The sequence below is a fragment of the Mustela nigripes genome, chromosome 4 (genome assembly GCF_022355385.1).
Source record: "Mustela nigripes isolate SB6536 chromosome 4, MUSNIG.SB6536, whole genome shotgun sequence".
Taxonomy (NCBI): domain Eukaryota; kingdom Metazoa; phylum Chordata; class Mammalia; order Carnivora; family Mustelidae; genus Mustela; species Mustela nigripes.
This window is the reverse complement of record NC_081560.1, coordinates 10,553,036-10,563,677: the sequence shown is the minus strand read 5'-3', so window position 1 is coordinate 10,563,677 and position 10,642 is coordinate 10,553,036. Positions and strand designations below refer to the sequence as shown.

The window sequence follows — 10,642 nt, the reverse complement described above, 5'->3', positions numbered from 1 at the left end:
TTTATTTGTCCCTTTGACAAATGTTTATTAACTGCAAGCATATAAAAATTAACCAGTCTATTCCACCACTTTAAAAGAAATAAAATTTGAAACAGAACTACTGTATTGAAAGAATACTAATGTACTCTAGCCTCCTTTTTGTCTTAAATTTAGCTGTCAGAAAACCATGGTTTATACTCTATTTCTTTTTTCATTTAGGTTTTCGTGTTAAGAGAATAAAGGAAAATTAGAAAAAGAAATTACTATTATATAAGTGGGTAGTTTTGAATATTTCTCACAGCCAAATATTTTCCTATGCCTGTGTATTTAAAAAATAAACTTAGAAGGTTTGTTAAGCACAGAAATTGTTAATATTAACCTAAAATCAAATAAACCCTAGTCACATATGAGGAATTTTTATATGTTGTTTTATATATATTAATATATAGATAACAATAATTTATTATATATATAACAATTATTTATATAACAATATATTTATATATAACAATATATTTTAATATATTGTTATATATATAATTACTTTTATATCCAGATGATTTGATAATTTATCAATAATGCTTATAAGAAAACAGATATCTCATCTGTTCTGTTCAGAAGGGTTCAGTTTCTTTTCCTGGGTCTTACTTCGGTGAGGTGACCCAGGTCTGGGATCTGGTCCTCGCTTCTAGATCCCACTTTAGAAATTCTGTTCAGGAACTGCATCATGGAATCTGCAGCACAGTGGGACAGTGCGTAAGCTAAAGGATCTAAATGTTCGTATCATTAAAACTCAAGATGAGGCTGTATAACAAACAAAGACCTTTGCTGATCAACGCAGCCCTTCTTTGTGGAAATATCTACTCAAAAACATAATTTATTGCCTAATGTTTTGATTGGTGAACATGAAATTAAAGCAAGAGAGGCTAATCAGAGATCTTTCCAAATAGGAGTGCTGGTCACCCATGCTGTCCATCTAGGCTGGGTCACCGTGACAGTTGGTCAGGCTTCTGTCCCTAAAAGGCATTAAAGATGCACAGGCAAATGCTGCCTCTCTGACCTTGTGTCTATGCTCCGTACTGATCGCCCCCTTTCTTTCTCCCACAGCCTGTCTCCAGACGGGTAACCCACACACCTGACTATGCTTGGCTCACTGTCGCATCCTTCCACTCTGAGATTGTATCAAAGCACCTTGGCTGGGCTTGTGGAGGCTCCCACAACTCTCCAGTCAAATATTTCCTGGGACTTTCCCGTTTATCAAGTCGATGATAAAATTTATAGGCCAAGTATTTTAACACTAACTTGTTGGTATGTCCATTTCTCAGTAGGCAAACTGAATTACCAATGTGTCGATAGTTTGTTTCTGGTAGCGACTTATGAAGTGTGCTGCGGTCAGTCACTAGTTTTTGGTTTAAATAGAACTTCTTATGTTTTGGGTCTCTGTTAAAATGCATGTTACAAATATGAAGGATTGAATTAACAGCAAGATGATTATATTTCCTCTCCCTATTCATTCCAGGCTATGACCTTTTATTAATTTTTTTTTAAGATTTTATTTATTTATTTGACAGAGAGAGATTGAGAGATCACAAGTAGGCAGAGAGGCAAGTGGAGAAAGAGGGGGAAGCAGGCTCCCCGCTGAGCAGAGAGCCCAATGCGGGGCTCGATCCCAGGACCTTGAGATCATGCATGACCTGAGCTGAAGGCAGAGGCTTAACCCACTGAGCCCCCCAGGCCCCCCAGGCTATGACTTTTAAAAAAAAAATTCTTTTCCAGTGTTACTGAGATAAAATTGAAATATAGTACTATATAAATTTAAAGTGTACAAGTGCAAGTAGTGCCTGGGTGGCTTAGTCAGTTAAGTGTCTGCCTTCAGCTCAGATCATAACCCCAGGGTCCTGGGATCAAGCCCTGGCCTGGGAGTCTGCTTCTCCCTCTGCTCCTCCCCCTGCTTGTGCTCTTTCTCCCTCATTCTCTCTCTCTCTCTCAAATAAATAAAAAGTAAAGTGTACAAGCACAAGGATTTGACTTACAAGTATTATGAAATGATTACCACAGTAAATCTCGTTAACATTTATCATGTCATATAGATACAAAATGAAATAAAAAAGCAAATCTTCCGGGGTGCCTGGGTGGCTCAGCAGGTTAAGCCTCTGCCTTCAGCTCAGGTCATGCATGATCTCAAGGTCCTGGGATCGAGCCCCGCATCGGGCTCTCTACTCCGTGGAGAGCCTGCTTCCTCCTCTCTCTCTGCCTGCCTCTCTGCCTTCTTGTGACTCTCTCTCTCTCTCTCTCTCTCTCTGTCAAATAAATAAATAAGTCTTTAAAAAAAAAAAAAGGCAAATCTTCCATTTTGGAATGAGAACTCTCAGCGTTTACTCTGGTGACAACTTTCAACCATACCACACGTCATTGTTAACTCTCGTCATCATGTTGTACCTGACATCCCCAGTACTTGTTTGGTTAACGTGAAATCAGAACCTCCGACCCCCTTCCTCCGATTCCCTCTCCGCCCACCTGCCTCCTCTGGTAATCACAGGTCAGACCATTTTTCCCTACGAGTTTGGTTTTGCTTGTTCGTTCGTTTTAGATCCCACGTATAAGTAAGACCATACAGTATTTGCATTCTCTGTCTGATTTATTGGACTCCGCATAATGCTCTCCTATTGAGTATGAGGCTGCAAATAGCTCTTCTTCATCGTGTCCTCGTTCAGGTCCGTTCCCAGAAGTGAAGTTGCCGGGTCGTATGGTAATACTATCTGTAATTTTTTAAGTGACTTCCATGCCGTCTCCTTTAGTGGATGCACCGATTTACATTCCCACCAACCATGCACAGGGGCTCCCTTTCCTCCTCCTCTGTTAACTCCTGTCTTTTAAATGCCACCATTCTGACAGGTGTGATGACTAGCTTACGGTGGGTTCGATCTGCATTTCTCTTGGGATTAGCGATACTGAATACCTTTCCATGTATTTGTGGGTGAACTGTACGTCATCTTTAAAAAAATGTCTATCAGCTTCTTTGCCCATTTTGATGTGATTATTTGGGAGGATTTGTTTAGGTTTTCTTGTTTTTGCTACTGAGATGTATTAGTTCTTCATATATTTTGGATACTAACCCCTCATCAAATATATGGTTTACAGATACTTTTTTCTCTTTTCATAGATTGTCTTTTCATTTTGTTGATCATTTCTTCTGCTGTACAGAAGTTTTTAGTCTGATATAATCCCACTTATTTATTTTTATTTCGTTGCTTGTGCTTTAGGTGTTATATTTAAAAATCATTGCTGGGGTGCCTGGGTGGCTTAGTCTATTATGCGCTAGACTCATGATCCCAGGGTCCGAGACTGAGCCCTGCACTGGGCTCCGCGCTCAGCCAGGAATCTGCTTGAGACTCTCTCCCTCTCTTTCAGCCCCTTCCCCTACTCTCTGTAAAATAAGTAAATAAATCTTTTTTAAAAAATTAAAAAATCATTGCATGTCAAGGAGCTTTTCTCCTATGTTTTCTCCCAGGACTTTTATGGGTTTTGGTCTTATGTTTAGATCTTTCATCCATTTTGAGTTAATTTTTGTGAACCGTGTGAGGAAGGGGGTGTAATTTCATTCTTTTATATGCAAATACCCTATTATTCTAGCTCTATTGGTTGAAGAGAATGTCTTTTCTCCATTGGATACTCTTGGCTCCTTTGTCAAATATTAGTGGATCATATTTGTGTGAGTTTATTTCTGGGCTCTTGATTCTTTATCACTGGTCTGCATGTCTGTTTTTATGCCAGTATAATATTACTTTGACTACTATAGCTTTAATATATAGCTTGAAATCTTGCTTTCTTCTTTCTCAGAATTGCTTTGACAATACAAGGTCTTTGGGGGGCCCTTAATTTTTGAATTCTTTTTTTTACTTGAATAAAAATGTTGTTGGATTCTTGCCAGGGATTGCATTGAATCTACAGATGGTTTTGAGTAGTATGGACATTTTAAGAATATCAGTTCTAATCCATGAACACGGAATTTAGATTCTGAGAGTAGCTCAACCATGATTTCAGCTGAAATAATTAAAATTAATTTCTTTTCCAGGACCAATCTCACTGAAAGCTCCTCCGTTACTAATTATTTTCCCTGTACATTAATTCTCTCACAGATTTGTACATATGTAGCTCTGAGGCAATCCATATTTCATGATTACTTTCTATTCCATCTCAGTGTCAATGGCTCAATGTAGGTAATCACCGGAAACATATTCCCCTTCTATAAAACTGAGAATTTAGCTTAAAGACAGACTCATAATTTAAATTTGTTTAAATAGGTAAATGATTCTTTCCTTCCTTCCTTCCTCTCTCTCTCTTCCTCCCTCTCTCTTTCTCTTTCTTACTTTCCTTTCTTCCTTCTTTATAATTCAGTGAGTTCTTAAATAAAGTTGTTTCTTAATAATTTTGCACACACCAAAAATTTATGAAACAATAAATAAAAGAGTTGTTTTAAAACCATTGTGTCCCATAGCTATCTGGTTCTCTCTTTAATAGTAAAATGGAGAAAAATCAAACAATGGTTACAGAATTCATCCTACTGGGATTTCATCTTGGTCCGAAGATTCACATATTCCTTTTTGGGCTCTTCTCCCTGTTCTATGCCTGCACCCTGCTGGGGAATGGGCTCATCCTGGGGCTCATCTCGCTGGACTCCAGACTGCACACCCCCATGTACTTCTTCCTCTCCCACCTGGCCATCGTCGACATAGCCTATGCCTGCAACACCGTGCCCCAGATGCTGGTGAACCTCCTGAAGCCAGACAAGCCCATCTCCTTTGCAGGCTGCTTGACACAGACCTTTCTCTTTTTGACTTTTGCTCTGACAGAATGTCTTCTCCTGGTGGTGATGTCCTATGATCGGTATGTGGCCATCTGCCACCCCCTCCGGTATTCTGCCATCATGAGTTGGAGGGGCTGCTTCACCCTAGTGACGACCTCCTGGGCCTGCGGCTCCCTGCTCGCCCTGGTCCATGTGGTTCTCATCCTGAGGCTGCCCTTCTGTGGGCCTCATGAAGTCAACCACTTCTTCTGCGAAATCCTGTCTGTCCTCAAGCTGGCCTGTGCTGACACGCAGCTCAACCAAGTGGTCATCTTTGTTGCCTGTATGTTTATCTTAGTCGGGCCCCTCTGCTTGGTGCTGGTGTCCTACTCACGCATCCTGTTGGCCATCGTGAGGATCCAGTCCGGGGAGGGCCGCAGGAAGGCCTTCTCCACCTGCTCCTCCCACCTCTGTGTGGTGGGGCTCTTCTTTGGCAGCGCCATTGTCATGTACATGGCCCCCAAATCCCGCCACCCTGAGGAGCAGCAGAAGATCCTTTTCTTGTTTTATAGTCTTTTCAACCCTATGCTGAACCCGCTGATCTACAGCTTGAGAAATGCTGAGGTCAAAAATGCTCTGAGAAGAGCAATGTGCAAGGAAGGTCATTCCCAATTGGAATGACATTGAAATCACCAGCCTAAGTGTTTGATTGCTGCCTAAATCCAGAAAATTTCACTTCTCTCATCTTAGATGTGTCCAAAGGACACAAGAGCAAGACCTCCCTCTTCCTTTGAATGAAAAATTTTAGATATGTTACATTCATTGATTATCTTGCAAGTATGATTTTATCAGATACGATTTTTTTCTTTTCTTGCTCATTGAATTTAATATCTGTGTTATTAAAAATTATTTTAATTCATTTTCTGGGCCCCAGAAGTTGAATACACTATATCTACCTCTCTAGCCTAAGTATTTAAATTCACTAACTGCATGTATCATAAGGTTTGGAAGAAAAAAAAAAAAAGCTGCCATGAAGAACAGTCATCTCCCAAACCCACAGGCATACTTATCCATTCTCCTAAAATCATACTCGCCCTGTTAAAGATAACTGTAAAAGAATAACTCAGAGAGATATGTATTTAGCGTGTTGCATGATGGTGAGAAATTTGGGATGAAATTATTGATTCAGGAAGTAAATGAGCAGGCTGAGTGAAGGATCAAAATTAATGTAAAATATATAGGACAAAGGAGAGAAGAAGAAAAAAATCTGTAGACAACATGAGAACAGTGTCACAGCTTCAGAGATAAACTGATTATTAGTAGCTAGCAGAGGAGCCAAACTGGCCATTCTTTCCATGAACAGGCTGATAAGAGGTATCAAAGAATATAATTTGGGCTGTTTGTGGATTCTTCAGAAACTTTTGAGTGTTGATCTATAAATGATGTAGATATGTAGACTATCTCGATATGTAGTTTTCTGGTTATAGTGTAGCCGGCTGTTCCATTTTGGTATTGGATTGGTTTTTACTGATTCATTCTGCAGTACAGATCCAATGATGAGGAGTGACTCCTCTACATTTCAGGTGGCTTTGTAGGCTGTTACTTTAAAAATCCACTTTTTAAAAAATATTTTATTTATTTATTTGAGAGAGACGGACAGAGAGAGAGAGTGCAAGTGGGAGGAGGAGAGGGGGCCTGATTCCAAGACAGATCATGACCTGGGCTGAAATCCATAGGGGGACACTTAACCTACTGACCCCCTCAAGCACTCCTGAAATCGACTTTCTAACCTGTCTTGAGACTAGGATGCCCACTTGCATCCAGTCTTAATTACTCAACCCAATTCTTAATTATTATGCGTGGGCAGCAGAGTTTACTGAATATAAAAACAAAATGGATTTTTATAAGAGTAACATTTTGGTTAATTGCTCTCCCAGTGCTCTACACTGTGTATTGATAGCACTTTCCACACACCATCTCATTTAGTCATCATAACAAAGCCATGAAGAAGGTCCCATTATCACTCTGTCATATACCTACATACCAGAAACTAACAAATGTTAGGATTTTGCCTTGACAGTCTGACTCAGACAACAGTCTGTTGTGGTGAAATTAAGCCTCAGTACTTAACCACAACAATGTGCATTGTCTATACCAACATCAGGGTCATCAATAAAGAACAAAGCCAAATTATCCCAAAGATGGATGCATTACATAAAGGAGGGTGTATTTCCAGCCTCATGTGCCACAGTGAGCTGATCTGTGCTCTATAAGGCCTAGAAGATAAGATCATTTATGAGAACCTGATTGTCAAGGACAATGACTCCTAAGGTCAGAGTCACAAAAATCTTTGGACTTTAGAGGAACACAGAACATAAAGAAGATGAGAATCAAGGCCGTTCTTACTGAGATTGGTGAGTTAGTTGAGCTAAAACCCAGAACCAATACACCAAGATAACGACACCATAATACCTCCCTCTCTCATATTCCCTCTCTCTTTCTCTCTTGGCCAGTCAGTGTACTTTACATATGTATTTACTTAATCCTCAGAACAGTCCTTTGAGGCAGAAAACAAGATCCCCACTTTACTTTAGGGAAACTGAAGTGCAGGAAGGTTGAGTAACTTGCCCAGTATCACAGATGTTGACTGTCCAGTCCAGGATAGAACTGAGGCAATCAGATTCTTGACCTCATAGTCATAACCACTGGGTAACATGGCCTCTTTGGAGCTATCTGTGGATATAAGGGTCAGAGAAATCAAGGCAGTGAAACAAAACCAGTGACTAAGACCAAGTGATGGATGTCAGGCTTCAGACAGAAGCTTTCGTTTGCTAGAGGAAGCACCTTGACTGTAAACTGAAATGTAAATAGTGGGTGTGGTAACAAGGAAGAACTTGGCTCTAAGGGTCAGAGATCGCGGAGGGCCCTGACCATGACCTGCGCATGGAGCAGAAAAGTGGAAGAGAAGACAGATTATTTGGTTTCACTTTGATGGAGTAGAATTAAGAATGGATACTTGATAGTATTTTATCTAAAGGAACCCTTTCCCAAGACAAAGGAATTTAGATTTCATTTTTGGTGTTGAAAATTGTTATGATCTTCCAAGAGGCATTTATAGTACATTGCTCAGGTAGGTCTCAAGTTTCTCAGGTAAGACGGGAGCTCCCCGAGACTGGGAACTGGAATCTGTTTGCCACTTTTTCATCCATACTAGCCTACTGCCTAGCCCTTAGGAGGCACCCAGCAAGCACTGGTTGGGTACATTCATGAACCTTTATCAATTAACTACACAGTCTTCAACGTTAAACTATCTTAGGACTTCTACATTTTCCAAACTCCTCTTATTTGCAAAACAGAGTATGATATAAAATAACTACAACTAAAATTTATTTAGTAGTGGCTATGTACCAGACACTATGTTAAATCCTCTAGATGCAATCCTCACATCAAAACTTTCAACTATTGTATTTTCATTTTCAGAAGGGAAATCGAGTTCTGGAAAACCAAGTAACATATTCAATGTCATAAAAATATCAAGTAGTGGAATCAGAATTTAGAGCCAGTCAATCCAATCTAGATTAACTGTGAGTGATCTTTTTGTAAGGGACCTTTTTTTTTTTTTTTAAGATTTTATTTATTTATTTGACAGAGAGAGATCACAAGTAGGCAGAGAGGCAGGCAGAGAGGGGGAAGCAGGCTCCCTGCTGAGCAGAGAGCCCGATGTGGGGCTTGATCCCAGGACCCTGGGACCATGACCTGAGCCGAAGGCAGCGGCTTAACCCACTAAGCCACCCAGGCACCCTATAAAGGACCTTCTGCAGACTTATATGTGATCATTTAGTCTAGACTACTATCCAAAAAAAAAAAAAGGTAGCATCATAAAATATTTAACTTAAATACAGCAGCCACTACCCTTTCAAAGTTAGACATCTTCTTGTCCATTAGTCCCTTTAAGTTTTGAATGCACTCAGTTCTTGCAAAAGTTTCTCCTTGTCGGAGGAATATTAGTGATTAATTATGTCTCATTGGCCAGTGATTGCAGGGGAATTACAAACAGATTATAAGTATTTCCTCCTTAATATAAAAAAAATGTGTGTACATTCATGTCTATCATGTAGAACAGAGGATATGAGCCTTTTAAAAAAGAGCATGCCAAGTTGTGAGAGTCTCTGGTTATGGCGGTACTTGTGCTAGCTGAGCAGCTGTGCAGAGGGTGTGAACCCTCCCACTTCTTGCAAGTTGGTGGACAATTAGGGGTTGTACCTACTGAAAATGATAGGATGGGGTGCTGTAGGTGAGAGCTAGTTCACAAGCCATTTAGCATTGGATTCCTCAGTGTCTTTGGCATGTGGAGTGGGCACTGAGAACCACTGACCTGTAGGACGATTGTTTATTCTTTGTTAAGGGTTGGTGTGCATACAAATCAAGGAAGATCTTGCAGAAATGCAGGCTATGAATGGGATGGGCAGAGATTTGCATTTCTTCTCGGTGTTCCAAGATTCGTTGTTTATGCACCACACCCAGTGCTCCCTGCAATCCGTGCCCTCCTTAATCCCCACCCCCAGATTTGCATCTCTAACAATCTCCTCTATCTTGCTGATGATGCTGTAGACCACACTTTGAATGTTAATGTGAAAGAGAAGCATTGTTAACTCTATGGTTCTTAGGGAGGAAAAGGGAAGGAGAGTTGGAATGGGGTTGCGGGGGATGTCAGAGTTCTGAAGTCTTTTCCTAGACCACATGGAAGGGTCGGCTTCCCTCCCTTCTTAATGAACTTTGACAAGACCACTGCTTCAATTTCATTTGTTTTTTTGTTTTGTTCTGCTTGCTTTTTGTTTGCTTTTAATTTGTGTAACACCATTGGGCCACGAGAAGACATGCATTTGTTAGCACAGTCTGGTTTCACCCTCAGAAGCCTGGCTCAGACACAGGACATCCGGGTTCCTATCTCGGTTCTGCCAATCCTACCAGGTCACTGTGTGACCCTAGAAAAATCACTTAATTCCTCTGTGCATTGGTTTTTCCCACCAGTAAAACAAAATGTCCTACTAGATGATCTATAAGTACTTCTAATTCTGTGCCTCTTTTCTAACCTTCTGGCATTTTGATTTTTTTTCCTTTTACTAGAAGACACAATTAAATGGATTATTTTGAGAATAACTGAATACAATTAATTCCTGAACCTTGCACATAGTAGGAATTCAAAAGTAAACATCAAATAAATGAAGAGTTTGTATATATTAATGATCTTGAAACTATGGATGGTATAAGATATAGAGAATAAGACACATTCCATATAAACTGTCATCCCTTTAAAAAAAAAAAAGGTTCGTTATCCTGGTTGGAAAAGATTAAGATTACTGTTCATTTGTAAAGGGTCCCAGATCTCTGTCTGGTGTTGAATAACTGGCATAATAATATTAAGAATTTGCATTTATTGATGGCTTATTTCACATCAAGAACTGTTGTATGAGGACACATTCATTAATATCAATCTAATCTTTACAAGAATTCCCAGAGATAAGCTTTACCATTAGAGTTCATTCATAATGAAAAAAAATCCAGGCACAGATGTTAACAACTGAGGGGTCACAGAGCCAGTGTGGCAGAGCAAGACTCTCACCTAAGTGTTCCAAAAGCCAAAAACCATGTCTATAACTACTATGTGAGACTGTCCTCCGCATACAGCCTGAACTATGGAGCCCTGCCTAGCTACAATAAACTACGGCTTAAGAAAAGTAAGACTGGATTTTTCACTGGCCGGAGAATTCATCCTAAGAAAGGGGATAATAGTATACCTAATATATTTTAATAAATATAAAACAGAAGGGTAATATAAAAATCCATGAAAAAAGTGAACAAAAACTTGTAGAATAT

The 10,642-nt window shown here is 39.8% G+C and overlaps 1 protein-coding gene across 1 annotated transcript; it reads left to right on the top strand.

Moving 5' to 3' along the window:
• The first annotated feature begins 4,504 nt into the window (after positions 1 to 4,504).
• On the top strand, positions 4,505 to 9,169 carry LOC132014866 (olfactory receptor 2A1/2A42-like). The gene is made up of 2 exons (XM_059395566.1): positions 4,505 to 5,429; positions 9,141 to 9,169. The coding sequence occupies exons 1-2, from the start codon at positions 4,505 to 4,507 to the stop codon at positions 9,167 to 9,169; spliced, it is 954 nt and encodes a 317-aa protein (XP_059251549.1).
• The last annotated feature ends 1,473 nt before the right edge of the window (positions 9,170 to 10,642 follow it).

Coding starts and splice junctions, on each gene's coding strand:
- LOC132014866 (XM_059395566.1), top strand. CDS start 4,505: ATGGAGAAAAATCAAACAATGGTTACAGAATTCATCCTACTGGGATTT. Junction 5,430..9,140: donor AGCAATGTGCAAGGAAGGTC/ATTCCCAATTGG, acceptor AGAACCACTGAC/CTGTAGGACGATTGTTTATT.